The sequence below is a fragment of the Octopus bimaculoides genome, chromosome 7 (genome assembly GCF_046866305.1).
Source record: "Octopus bimaculoides isolate indiv1 chromosome 7, ASM4686630v1, whole genome shotgun sequence".
In the NCBI taxonomy this organism is placed as follows: Eukaryota; Metazoa; Mollusca; class Cephalopoda; order Octopoda; family Octopodidae; genus Octopus; species Octopus bimaculoides.
Window position 1 is genome coordinate 25,287,515 of NC_142934.1, and position 15,025 is coordinate 25,302,539.

Genomic DNA, 15,025 nt, shown 5'->3' on the forward strand with positions numbered 1-15,025 from the left:
CATCCGGACATTACTGCATCCGGGCATTACTGCATCTAGGCATTTATTATTATTATTATTATTATTATTATTATTATTATTATTATTATTATTATTATTATTATTATTATTATTATTATTATTACTATTATTAGCACGCAGTGCAAAATACTTAGCAGCATTTCGTCCGACTTCGTATTCTAAGGTCAAACTTCGCCGAGGTCGAATTTGCCTTTCATTCTTCGGGGTCGATCAATTAAGTATCAGTTACGCACTGGGATCGATGTGGTCGAGTGATCTTCTCCCGCCAAATTTCAATCCTTCACCGGAGTCTTTAGTTATCTCTCAAGTCACAACAAGGACCTCAGACAGATAATACTTTCTTTAAGATGTGCATTGTGCCCAATAATGCTGCTTTTTGCAAGACATCAATCTTGCATGGGATTTCTAGTTGCCTTAAGAAATTTTGAAGTTTCAATGGGATTGAGCCCAATGCTCCGAACACCACTGGTATCACTTTTACATTACCCTCTCGAATTCCATAATCTTGCCATTTCCACTTTCAATTCGGAGTACTTGGTGATTTTTCAACCTCTTTACTTACAAGATTCATGTCATTTGGTATGGCTACATCAATGATCTGAAAGTATTAGTCGCTCTTCGATTACACAAACCATCGGAAAATCATAGCCCCAGAATATCGTTACTTTTCCAGCCTCCTCCATAACTTGACTTGGTACATGCTCGTAACAGTTCTCTGTTACTTCATATTAGTATTTACGACATAAAAGCCAATGAAAATACACACACACTTTATCGTGGCGGCACTTGTATTCTTTTTGTGCAAGGCTCTCACATCCACTTACCAAGTGGGTCACATTTTCCACAGTCTTCCACAGAGTCTGCATTTTTGGGTGTCAGAAGTTTTATAGATCTTATACTTCACGGAATTAGTAGCGAGAGCCTGGTCTAATGCTGCAATGATCAAGCTTTCGGTGGTACCTCGCTCAATCCATGCCCACGATGCTGTATTATTCTTAACGTCCTGTGTATTTCTTTCAAACTGTCCATGCATTCTCATTTCAAGAAGGTCTTCTTTTCTCTTCTCCTCAGCTCTTTGGTTAAACTCTTCGTTTCCCACCATTTCATCAGCATTTACACCCATATCTTTCGCGGCATATTCCAGCAGGTCTTCATCACTATTTATCAAATACTCGGCAAGCGTTCTCCTTTCTATCCTTATACAATGGTCTATACTAATTAGTCCTCTGCCACCATTGTTTTGTTTCCTATAGAGTCTGTTTACGTTTGCATTAGGGTGTAGCGTCCCGTGCAGTATCATCAACGTTCTCGTCAGTGTTGATATTTCCTCCTTAGTGCATTTGACGATGGACGCACTATATTTAACCACCGCATGCCCTGATATTCATTGCGGTAATCAAATTTTTGGCATTCGGGTTGAATTTCAACACCATCTTACCCTCTTATGATACACAGGCATTCAACGATACGCAGGCATTCAACTATTCAAGAAAGAGGCATCATATCACATACCTTCTTAAAGTCAATCCAAGCCACAGACATGTTTGTTTGATGTTTTTTTTACAATGCATCAGAACTGTTTTATCGATGACCAGGTGATTCTTGGTGCCCTGAGAACTCTTCCTACATCCTTTTTGCTCCCTTGGTAGTATTTCTTCCTTTGCCAGGAAAGTGTATGTCTTTGCCGCACATATTCCAGTGAGTATCTTCCAGATTATGTTTAGTCATGCTATAGGACGGTAGTTTCCCACAATATTCTCCTTTCTTCTATCTTTCATTACAAGTGTTGTCCTTTCAGTCACCATCCATGCGGGTACTGTACCTTTCTGGACACACTCATTCATTGGGCTGCTAGTCTTTCATATACCGTGTGGCATCTCTTCAACCAGAAGCCATGAATCCCATCTGGTCCGGGGGGTTTCTAGTTAGGCATTTTACCCACTTGTTCTTTCACATCACCCGTTATTATGACAATATTCCTTTGTTTTTTTCCTCCTTGTAATTCTGTCTTGATAGTTCCTATCCATATTGCATCCCTTTTATGCACCACATTGTTTCCTCACAATCCGCTCCAGAACTCCTTGGCTTGATTTACATCAGGAGCAACATTTCCCCATTGTCTCCTTCTAACGTTCGTATTATTATTATTATTATTATTATTATTATTATTATTATTATTATTATTATTATTATTATTATTATTATTATTATTATTATTATTATTATTATTATTCAGTAGTTTTATTTTTATAACGTGCTTTCACTTCACTACCGAGCGCAGCTCTGTGCGCCTTGGGTATGTGCTGTGGTTTGCTGTGGTGCTCTTATGTTTACTGTATTGAAAGTGTTTTGCGTAGAATGTGTGCAGTACCCAGTAGTGCAATTTTCTGTATGTTATATATATTTGTAAGTCCTGGTGTTTTTGTTATGTATTTGTCTGAATATTTTTTTATTATACCTAAGGCACCTACTATGATAGGAATTGTTTCTGTTTTTAGATTCCACATTCGAGTTATCTCTATTTCCAGGTCTTTGTATTTTGAAAGTTTTTCCATTTCTTTTAGAGAAACGTTGTCATCTGCTGGTATTGAAACATCAATTAGAAGGCATTTTTTTCCTTCATGATCTTTGACAACTATATCTGGTCTATTTGCCTTAATTTCTCTATCTGTGTGTATTGGCATATCCCAGAGTATGGTTGCTTTCTCGTTTTCTGTGACCTTTTCTGGCGTGTGTTTATACCATCTTTTTTCTGTTGCTATTCCATAATGTTGGCATAGCTTCCAGTGTATATAGGTCCCAGCTCTGTCGTGTCTGTGAATATATTCCTTCTTAGCCAGGACTGGGCAGCCAGAGATAATATGATTTATTGTTTCTTGTCGATCTCCACATATTCTACAGTTACTTGTTATATTTCTTTTCATTATGTGTTTTTGGTAATTTCTGGTGGGGAGGCTTTGGTCTTGTGCAGCAATTAAAAATCCTTCAGTCTCTGCTTTGAGTCCTGAGCTTCTCAGCCATTGCTGGGATTTTTCTCTGTCTATTTCTTTCGCATTTAGTTTAGCCCAGTATTTACCATGTAGGGGCTTTTCTTGCCATCGTTTTATCATGGTCCGTTGCTGTTCTAGTTTTAGTTTGGATTTCATTTGTTTTATAGCTTTTGTTGTTTCTTCTTCTTCTTCTTCGTATTTGTTAGGTAGATTGATTTCTTGTTTGTATTTGTCAGCTTCCTTAAATACTGAAAACAGTTTTTTGTTTTGCTCGTGTTTTGTGGCTATTTGTATTAGTTTCCCTTGATTCTGGAGTAGGTATTTTTGCAGTCCTATGGTGGTTATTTTATAATAGTTTTCTAGCTGTATAAGACCCCTGCCACCTTCTGTGCGTTGTATATATAGCCTTTCTATGTCAGATTTTGGGTGGTGCATCCTATATCCTGTCATTATTTTTCTTGTTTTCCTGTCTATTTTACATAGTTCGTTTAGTGTCCAGTTAAGGATGTTGTAGCTGTAGCTTATAACTGGGACAGCTAAAGTGTTGATACCCATTATCTTGTTTTTAGCATTGAGCTCTGTTTTTAGTATTGATCTAACTCGTCTATAGTACTCTTTCTTTATTTTTTCTTTCATTTGTGTATGTTGTATCCTATCTAGTTCATTGACTCCTAAATACTTATATGGTTGGCTTTCGTCTAGTTCTCTTATTTCATTGGCTTTATCTAGTGTTATATTGCTACTTTTAACTAATTTTCCTTTATTATTATTATTATTATTATTGTTATTATTATTATTATTATTATTATTATTATTATTATTATTATTATTATTATTATTATTATTATTGTTATTATTATTATTATTATTATTATTATTATTATTATTATTATTATTATTATTATTATTATTATTATTATTATTGTTGTTGTTATTATTATTATTATTATTATTATTATTATTATTATTATTATTATTATTATTATTATTATTATGACGGCGAGCTGGCAGAATCGTTAGCATGCCGAGCGAAATGCTTAGCGGTATTCGTCCGTCGCTACGTTCTGAGTTCAAGTTCCACCGAGGTCGACTTTGCCTTTTATCTTTTCAGGGTCGATAAATTAAGTATCAGTGAAACACTAGGGTCAAGTCTGACGCCTTGTGCCTCCATTAGAAAGGATTATTATTATTATCATTATTATTTTATATCAAGACAAAATGTACACGATAACACTTCCAATCAATTAAGATAAGAGGCCATGAGAACCATTGTCTGGCACTGCACCAGAGCAGTTATTATTATTATTATTATTATTATTATTATTATTATTATTATTATTATTGTTATTGTTGTTGTTGTTGTTGTTGTTGTTATTGAAGTTGGCGAGCTGGCAGAACAATTAGCACGGTGGGAAAATGCTTAACGGCATTTCGTCCGTCCTTACGGTTTGAGTTCAAATTCTGTCGAGGTCAACTTAGCCCTTCGTCGATGTAATCGACCAGCCCCTTCTCCGACTTGTGCCTATAGTAGAAAGGATCATTATAATTATGTCCTGTGCCTTTAGTAGAAAGGATTATTATTATCATTAAAGTCGGTGAGCTGGCAGAATTGTTAGCACGCCTGACGGAATGCTTAGCGGTATTTTGTCTGCCGCTACATTCTGAGTTCAAATTCCGCTGAGGTCGACTTTGCCTTTCATCCTTTCGGGGTTGATAAATTAAGTATCTGTTACATATTGGGGTCGATCTAATCGACTGCCCTCTCCCCCAAAATTTCAGGCCTTGTGCCTATAGTAGAAAGTATTATTATTATTATTAGTAGTAGTATTAATAGTTGTTGTAGTTGTTGTAGCATTAGCAATGGAATTAGTATTTATTTTAATTTGTTTGTCTATAATTAATTCTGAATCCCCCGGAAAGTATTTAGTATAGAAGAACTTATGTAACCAATAGCAATAATCTTAGTTATATCAATATCAACACTTTGATAACACTGAACACATATATAAAAGAAAAAATTTAGTCTCCACTTTATTGTGATCGTTGACTTTCTTAAGTAAACATCATGAAGACTATATATCTTCTCATCGTCGTTGTGGCCATAGTTTCAGGTGAGTATCGTGTGATATAATATGTTTTTACTATTTTACTAAACTAACACTTTCTATTACAAATATGGATACATACATACATACATACATACATGCATATATTTATATAAATATATATATATATATATATATATATATATATATAGGGAGAGAGAGAGAGAGATAGAGAGATAGAGAAAGAGAGATCGTGTTATCAGTTTAGCATATACATGTATGTATATATGTACGTACATACATAAATACATGCATACATATATCATTGTATCCTTATTTGATCACCTGAATTTCTCTCATAGCCACTCATTACTTCGCGGTCTCCGTCCCTGATAAAAATTTCGGAGTGTAAATTCAAATCGCTTGAGTGCTAATAAGTGCTTTCCATATTGAGAATGTATGTATGTATGTATGTATGTATGTATGTATGTATGTATGTATGTATGTATGTATGCATGCATGCATGTATGTATGTATGTATGTATCTACGTATGCATGTATGCATGTATGTATGTCTCTTATATTTTTTAACTATCATAAATCTTCCATTGAGGAGGTAGCCGGTTTCTGACAATGATACAAGACTCCATATTTAGGATGTAGTTAACACAGATAAATTCACATTTAAAACTTGAGAAAAGTCTTGCATATTTTTACTCTTCCAGTCACAGGTTGCACTTGTAATGTACGAATTAGCCGGTCTATTTCTGAAAATCCCTGTTTATTCAGATTCTCCTTTAAGCATTTGCTAACAAAACTTAGTGCTCCAATTATTATTGGTATGACTATGGATATAGAAGCTAAAGGTTTTGAAGCAGTTGTCTATATATATCTTTTTCTTTGATTTTCAGAGAGATATTTATATCTGCAGGGCAGCTGACCTCTATGATGGTACATACCATTGCCCCTCTGTCCCAAACAACAATATCTGGCCTGTTATATTTACATTTGACAGAGGGATTTTCTAAGTTTATTTCAGGACAGTCTTTTTTTGCGGTTGGTATTGTAAATTGTTTTTGCGACAACATCATGCCGCATAGGGAGGTAGTACCGTGATGACATTTTAGGATAGCTGCTAATCACATGCGTAATGTCTTCTACAGAAACATGACATAGCCTACACATACGGTTGGTCCTTGGGGTTACAAGAGCATCATTATCTCTCTTGTTCAATAGATACTTTGTATCAATCTCCTGTTCCTGGACTGCAAACGCATAGCCTTCAAAGTGTGATGTGATGTAGTGGTTTTGTTTCAAAGAGAGGCTGCGCTTCGAGTCAATTCTACTGTCTTCTTCAAGCTTCCGGGCAACATATCCATGTATAGTCTCTTTTTTGTATACTGAGTTCTTTCCATCTAGGTCTTCTCTGAGGTAAGGGAGCCCAGCTGTTTTGGGGCTGTATCATCAAGAATCGAGTGCATCTTGAGGAGCTCACTGCCAACTTGTGCAATATTGCTCACTTCACTTTTCAGCACTGCATTTATATATTTATTTTTACTGCTGTTGTTCAGCAGGTGCTGCCTGAATGATACCATACGGCATCCGAAGGCCCATTTCCACTGATCTCAGGCCTCTATCACCTTTATTTCTTCTTAAGTAGAGCTTGTCAACATCACTGTTTCTGTGGAATTTCCCAGTTGCTGTCAGGATTTTGCGGATTTTGATATCTATGGAGTAGATTTCCTCTACAGGCCAATCAAGTATCCCAAATGTTGGGATCTGCACTGGTAATGGAAATGTATTGTGGGATATTGTTTTGTTGTAAGAGTAGAGTTCTGACTGCCATATTCTCTGGCGTAATATTCTTGGGTCACCCTATCTTTATTCACAGTGCTTTTGTATGATACATTTTCAAATATGCCTAGGTACTTGTAATATTCTTTGTGTGGAATGGGGGAGATAGCTTGACCGTTGATGCATAAGTTTTGGGTTTGGGCGATTGACTTTCCTCGTTCTATAACCAAATATGAACATTTCTTTTGGTAAAATTCCATGCTTATATCAACTGAAAATGTTATTAATTTCAGTTGTTTTTTGGCATTGTTAACACTTCTAGCATAAATCTTGAGGTTGTCTACAAAGAAATTATGAGTTACATTGATATTTATAGCAGTTAAATATCCTAGCATGTAACCATTTGTTTTCTGCTGTAGGAACGATAATGGATTCTGTGCCAAAATGAAAAGAAGTACAGAAATACTATCTCCCTGGAATATTCCTTATTTTTATTGCTGATGTTCAGCAGGTGCTGCCTAGTGATACCATTCCCTTTGAAATGCCTTTATATATATATATATATATATATATATATATATATATATATATATATATATATATATATATATATATATATATATATATATATATATACATATATATATATATATATATATATATATATATATATATATATATATATATATATATATATATATATATATATATATATATTTACTGTTGTTCTTCAGCAGGTGCTGCATGAATGATATCATACATCATTCTAAGGCCCATCTAATACAGTTCTCAGTTGGAAGGGTGAGAATTGCTGTCCATGTCTTTGTGAGTCTCTCTGTAGCAGCGATTAGGGTGGTAGGTACTTTTGCCACACAAAGATGTAGGCATTTCAACAGCCATGAATGAGGGATAAAGACGAATGCCTTCTTATAGTCAAGTCACACTGTCCCAAGGTTTCTACGCTGTTTTCTTACTTCAGATAGTACAGTTTTGTTTATTAAAAGTTGTTCGGCACATCTCCACACTCCCTTCTTTACACTAGCCTGTTTATCAGTCACGATGTTGTTCGACTCACCATGTTCCTGGAGGAATTGGTTGAGACAACTAGTGTACAGTTTGTACATAATGCTTAGGTCAGCAAAGGGCCTGTAGTTTACTGCCATTTCGGTGTTTTCATTTTTGGCAACCAGATTTGTCTTTGCTGTAGCAAGACAATTTGGTATATCAGTCCTTTTGAACATACATATCAAGTGGTTTCTATAGAATATCAGCTTCTTGAACCAATATCCACTATAATCCAGGTGCCTTCCCATTTTTCAGTTTGCCTACTACTATAGCGAAGGTTTCTGCATCAATTTTGTGTGTATTACTGTTAGTGTTAGTACAGTATTCTCTCTCAATTGTATTTAACCATAATGCATTCAGGTAGAAATCCCTCTTTTCGTCAAATTTTTGACCAGAATGATTGTAGATCTTCTTGGGAGGGAGCTTTCTTAATGGTAATGTTTTCTTTCCTCATCTCTCCGTATAATGCTTGTGGGTTGGAAGCAAACTTGCGATTTGATACTGGCTCGTTCAAAAGTTTGCATGCGATAACGGAATTTCTCGCTCATCGTCCTGAGTTCATATTTTAAAGTGATTAGCTTTCCCTCAAGAGCACGTCGTGAAGATTTGCTATAAAGTTTCAGTAATTTTTGTCTAAGGTGGAGTTGCTGAGCTGTAAACTCACTTTTTTCCTTACATTTTATTGTTGTAGTTAGCCATCCTATATGGCGGCGCAAGTTGATGTTTTCTTCAAGTTTTGTTTTCCATCTAGGTTGTTTCCCTTTAGTAATTTCGTTACTTTGTTCACTCTAGATTTCTCCTAGGTGTTCTTTAAGAGTAATAGCGGCTGTGCATGTAAGAGTAATTATATTCCAGTAATTAACTTCACATGATTCCATGTGCTCTCCAGCGACATCGTTGATAACTTTAAACATTAGATCGGTTGGATTTTTTCTCACTCTTGTTGGGAATGGTCTGTTGCTTAACGAAAGCTTTGAGAAAGTTTCAAAATTTTTTTTGCGAATTGTGATTTTAAAATGTTTTTGAGTTGAATGTATTCCGTAGTTTTCGCTACTGAGTCAGCTACATTTGGAGACACACTCGAATTTAGCGATAGCGGTATGGTTTATTTACATTATTTTTTACACCGCTTCTGGCAGATTTTGGCCCATTCTCAGTTTTTTGGGAGGATCGAGGATAAGTTGATTTGTTTTTTTTACTAAAGATACTTGTTGTCGGAGTTGTTTCGCCGTGAAGGTATCGAAGTTAGGATGAGCTTCATCCCAATATTGTTTTAACCGCTTCATGTATCCGATTGAAGGGTCGTCTCGGGATTTTTCATAGCACCGAAGTAAAACGAAAAGAGTACTTACGTCTTCTTAAATAATTTACAGGTGAAGTAGATCTGTTTTCATCGGTGGTAACGTTGTTAGTTTCATTTGTGTTGGTATTAGTTTCAACCATAATCATGTTAGAGAGATTCCAGGTGGTGTAGATGTATATTTTAGAATCTGTTCAGGATAACGCTACATTGGTGAGTAAAAGGTGTTTCTCTTATTAATTATTGGAGAAATAAACCGGTTACCGATTTAGGCTGGAGAAGTCGGTATTTTTCTAGGGGAAGGCGTTCAGAACGAACTTTTTAAACGGTCCTCTACATTTTCACGTCCGATGTTGATGGCGCCGTATGTATGTATGGACGTATGTATGTACGTATGTATGCATTTATGTATCAGGATGAAAATGCAAAAGCTACATATAAAAGAAGCTGTATGAGGAAAATGTTTGAAGAGTGAGGAGGAATAAGAACTTGAATTTGTATTCTCCTGTTTTTGAAACATAAAAATGAGAAAACAAAATCAGCGACTATATATTTAAGGTATATGTTAACGAAGGTCGGCAGAAAATTTCGTAGCCTGACCAAAATACTGTCATGGAATGTGACCAAACGAGGTTTATATTTCAATATAGACCATCATGCAGTCCATATACTTCTTGACGATTCCAAATTTTGTCTATTTTCAAGAAAAATACTATTAGTTGAGAAGTCACTACCAGTTAGAGTCTTCTTTGAACAGTCGGGTGTTAATTTTACCTGGAAAGAAAGAAACAAAATAGTTATTAACAAGAAGGGTTGAAATTAATGCAAGCAAGACTTCACAGCTGTAGCATCACACCTTCATAATCAAACCACACATTTTCAGCTCTCATCGTACGCATAGGAATTTATTAAAGAGAGATAAACAGAAAGAAAGGAGAGGGAGAGAGAGAGGGAGAGAGAGAGAGAGGGTGAAAGAGAGAGAGAGAGAGAGAGAGAGAAGGAAAGAGAAAGTATGCTGACATCTGAATATGTGAAGATATTTTTCATGGGGACATTGTTTGTAACAGGTTATAGTTAGCGGTGTCGGCGCGTCATATAGTGCTTAGGATGTTCTGTTCATGATTACAAGGTCAAGGGTAGACCATACAGCGCATTGTGTCGTATTCTTGAGTAAGACAATTCAAATTACGTATCTGTTGATGGGCTCAGTTGTTATGATCGCTAGCTAGGTGTTGATGCAGCCCTTTTTCCTTCCAGTTGTTACATCCTGGATGTTTAACTGGACCAAGGTTTCGGGTAATGAAAAGTTGTCAATTTTAACTTGCGACTCTCTGGGCATCTAAAGCAATAAGCAACAATAAGGAAACATTATCAAGTCATACTCGTTAATGAATGATGGCTGACTGTTCTATAATTAGCGATAGTTGAGAATAGTCACAAATTTCTGGTGCCACCGCTGCCTACCCGCTAGTTTACCAGTCGCAGAGTGGCGGCATTGCTCGAAGCATGGCGGCTCCTTTCAACGTCTGGCACCTGGACAATGCGACGGGCTAAGCGGACCCGTAGAGAGTGTCTGTCACGATCCCCGATCAGTGGTTTGCTTTCTGACGAGGATCGGCTTCGGGATTAACTCATCCAAATCGGAGGTACGATGGAGAGGGCTTGCGGTTTACGTCTCGAACGTATGATTATTATTCTTCAAGGTGCAGGTGTCCCGAAAGTTCTTATCCTTTGTTCACCGATCCTCGCGCCTGCCACTCGCGCCATCCTCAAGTTCTGTCTTCGCCAACCCGAAACGTTGAGGAGAGGACTGAACAGCGACCTTCTGGCATTCTCCTTGTTAAGGAACTGCTTCGCTATGCCGAAGCTCCTGTACCCACTCCATAGTGTCCCTTGTTTCAGCCACGCCTACGTCCTCCAAGGTCTTGATTTATATGTTTGAATGTATGTGTGCGTATATATATATATATATATATATATATACATATATATATATATATATATATATATATATATATATATATATATATATATATGTATGTGTGTGTGTGTGTGTGTGTGTGTGTGTGTGTGTGTGTGTGTGTGTGTGTGTGCTTGTGTGTGTGTGTGTAAGTGTGTGTATGTATTGTTGTATGTAGGGAGTGTCATTATGCCAATATTATTAACACACTAGTTCAATTTCACTAGTTCAATTTATTATTAGTCAATTGGTTGCATATCCAACTAACTAATCGATTGTTTGATTAATTTGGTTAAACATTGATCCATTTGTTTTGTTTTTGTTTGTCAAAGCCCTTTCGTTGCAGCTTGGAACCCTTTCAATATCTTTCTTCTTAGCCCATTACAGAGGCTGTGTTTCTCTGCCTGAGACTTTGGGGTCAAACTCAAGCATAGGGTGACCCAAAATTAAGGCAACCAACATTTTAAAAATTTTGTCAAAGTAAAATATTGTTATATTTCACATCTAGCATTGCAGTATAATCATAAAGGAAACACAATTATGACAATACCACATTTATTCGATATACTACCTCTGTTTCAAATCACAGCCTTAAGTCTAAGTGCAAATGCTTCACATATGGCAAGCAGCTGTTCTTGCAGAATCGAAATCCATTCCTGGCGCAGTGTCGAGCGAAGTATGAGGAGTACTCGAGACCCTCATCTTCAAAATGAACCGAGCAGAAAAATCCAACGGATTGAGATCGGGGCTTCTTGAGGGCCATGCATTCTTGCCTATAAATGGCGGAATAGTGTTGTTGTGACTGTTTGAAGCTGTGAGATGGTGCCGAGTCTTGTTGGAGGCGCCAAGGTGCGTCTTGAAAGTGCACATTCGCCCATGGAAGCTGTTCAGCTTCCAGAATATCACTAATGTATAGCTAGTTGTTAATTTTAACACACGAGGGCACAAAAACAAAGTGAGACCTTTCAGCGCTTGTAACCGTTGCCTAAACCATAACTGACTGGATTTTGAAGTCGATTTACGAGCCAGATACACTCCAAAGTTCGACGGAACAAGATAAACTTCAAAGTTCGACGGAACCAGATACACTCCAAAGTTTGAATTTATTTAGTCTGAAACACAAAGAAGAAACACGAATTTTTTATAATGATGTATAATTTTCATAGCTTATCACATTTATTGATAACTCTTAAAGCCTGAAACTTCAGGGGCCTTAATTTCGGGACACTGTATATTCTGCCCCACTACATCTGAACGGGGAAGATCACTAATCATCACCTCGGCAGCAAAAAAAGAGCACCACAGAGCGCTGAGGTGGCTTGACCATATCTTCTCAGGACTCAGAGAACAACAATTAGGTGAAAAGAATACCTGCACATGGTATAGGTGCTCGCTTGAAAACTACCTTGAAAACCACATAGTAAAATTTGACAAGAAAATATATATGCAGGTTCAAGGATGTGACTGGAGGATTGGCCGGCCTTTTCATGACCCGGTGGGAACAGAAAATTCAGACAATCCTTGGACGAAAAATCTATAACAGTATCAATTTATTGTAGGTATGTAGATGATATCAATATTCTAGTTAGGGCAACCCCATATGACAGTACCGAGGAAACGGAGAGAAATGCGATGAACATCATCCAGTACATAGCTAACTCCATTCACCAAAGTATCAAGGTAACTATAGATTGAACTTGGAAATGGATGCGTGGCGTTTAATCATATTATAATATAAATAATATATATATGCATATATACATAAATGTACATACTTACATATATGTGTATATGCACATGCATATGTGGGTACAGGACGTCACAAAACGTAAACAACATGAGATACGAGAACATGAAATACAAAAACATGGAAAACGAACATTTTTGCGAACAACGAATGAAACAAATAGAAAAACAAGACAGACAACATAAAGAACAATCCCTTCATCAGTTGTCCACTGCTTTATCTACTTCGCATTTCGAGCATTAGGACAAGATGCGTCTTCATCAAAACAGTTGCTCCCGCAAAGCAAATTAAATAAAATTTGGGATTTGTGGAGGGTCAAAGTTAGTAACAAAAACACGACAGTGAAAACAAACAGTAAGGGCTGTTAAGTCATAAGGAGGTGAAGTGATGAACGCTGGAGAAACAAGCTTTGTCCGAAGACAGACACAAATGCATGCTATCCCTGTAGCTTAATGAGAAGAAAGAAATTCGAGTTAGGAGAAGAAAGATGGCCGCTGGTCAGTGTGAGGATCGATAGAGTCAAGGAGGAAGAGTGAGGCGGAGAGAAGGACAGATAGAGAACGGTGAAGGAGGAGGAGAAGAATTGGAGAAAGAATAAGAGAGAAAGAATGGGAGATAAAAAATAATATAGAAAGTGAAAGAGAGAGAAATAGAGATAGTGAAAGAATAGTGTCGCATCAGGATTATTACCATAAAACTTACTTGGAAATGGATGCGTGGCGTTCAATCATATAATAATATGAATAATATACATATACGCGTACCTTAACAGCTGACTCTCATTCCTTAATACTGATCCTTGGTTAGCGACTGTAAACAACTAAGCACAGCTCCTGCAGCCATAGCTTCAAAATATATTGTTCACATGGGTTTGGGGAATATGAAGCAGTTGAACAAATCATACCATTCTGTGACAACATTAAAACTATGCTTCACAGTATGCGCTGTAACTTTGAGCTCTAATCTTGCATTATTAATAGCTTCTCTATGATGAATAGCACCCAATCTGACAAGGAATCCCAAGATATATCTGATAAAGACATTAAATGATAATTGTGTATAAATTAAACTGGATGTTTGTGTTACTGGTATGTTCCAATACCCATCTGCCTTGTTTTATATGGTAAATAACTGAGAAAACTTCATGATAAAACTGGATGTCGTGTCTTTCATAAAAACCGAAATATATAATTACAATAACTAACAAAATTTATTGTATATAAAATAACAATAATAAACATTCCGTAGTGCTTATAGAAACAAGCGTACATTAGAACGATTTTCATTGGAAACTACATTTCTAAGATGAGGTGACTAACATTATCATAGCTAAGACATTGCCATGGAAATAATGCTTATAAAATCACTCGTTCATTAAAACGATTTTCATTGGGAATTACATATTTTCTCATCTTCAGATATAGTCGTCCATGACAATGATATTGTATGAATTCGTATTGAATGAAATGATAGTATGCCATTGAAGGTATTATTATAGTAAACATAAAATGATATATTCTATATTATAATATCTATTACGAAATATGTCTTTGCAATCAGATTTTCTTTGTATAATAATATGTATTATATATATTTTTTGTGCAACCTCAAACCAAATAAAAGGCAAATGATGTTCTTATATAAATACGTTAATATTCAAAGAAATTTATAATTAAACTCTTCATAGTTTTATTGATAGTTTATTTAGGTAACTACTTGACGGAATATTTAACGCGCCGAACAAAATGCTGATAGACTCGTTATCTGCCTCTTTTCAGTATGCCGCTGAGATTATCATTGCATTAACTCCTGTCCCAGGCGGTAAAATATAGTCACACTTAAATATATGGGCTAATTTAAACGACTGAACAGGATCTTCCACAAAATTGTTGGACCTGTGCCCATATTTGAAGCAATTCATATTTTCCTTACGAGCTATTATAAAAATACGAAAACATTTGTTTTGAAATGTTTTAAATATTATAAATACGTAATTGATTGAATAGATCCCCTAGGAAATTGCTGGACCTGTGCCCATATTTGCAGCAGTTCATATTTTCATTACGAACTAGTATAAAATTCGAAAATATTTATGTTTGACAT

The 15,025-nt window shown here is 36.1% G+C and overlaps 1 protein-coding gene across 7 annotated transcripts in view; it reads left to right on the top strand.

Moving 5' to 3' along the window:
* Positions 1-5,044: 5,044 nt before the first annotated feature.
* The window catches only part of LOC128248347 (uncharacterized), a 36,864-nt gene continuing 26,883 nt past the window's right edge, over positions 5,045-15,025 (top strand). For all 7 annotated transcript variants that reach the window (XM_089355022.1, XM_089355024.1, XM_089355025.1 and 4 more), the window contains exon 1: positions 5,045-5,122. In XM_089355022.1, coding sequence (XP_089211148.1) covers positions 5,077-5,122 — 46 coding nt within the window. In that variant the 5' untranslated portion in view covers positions 5,045-5,076. The remainder of the gene's footprint in view (positions 5,123-15,025) is intronic.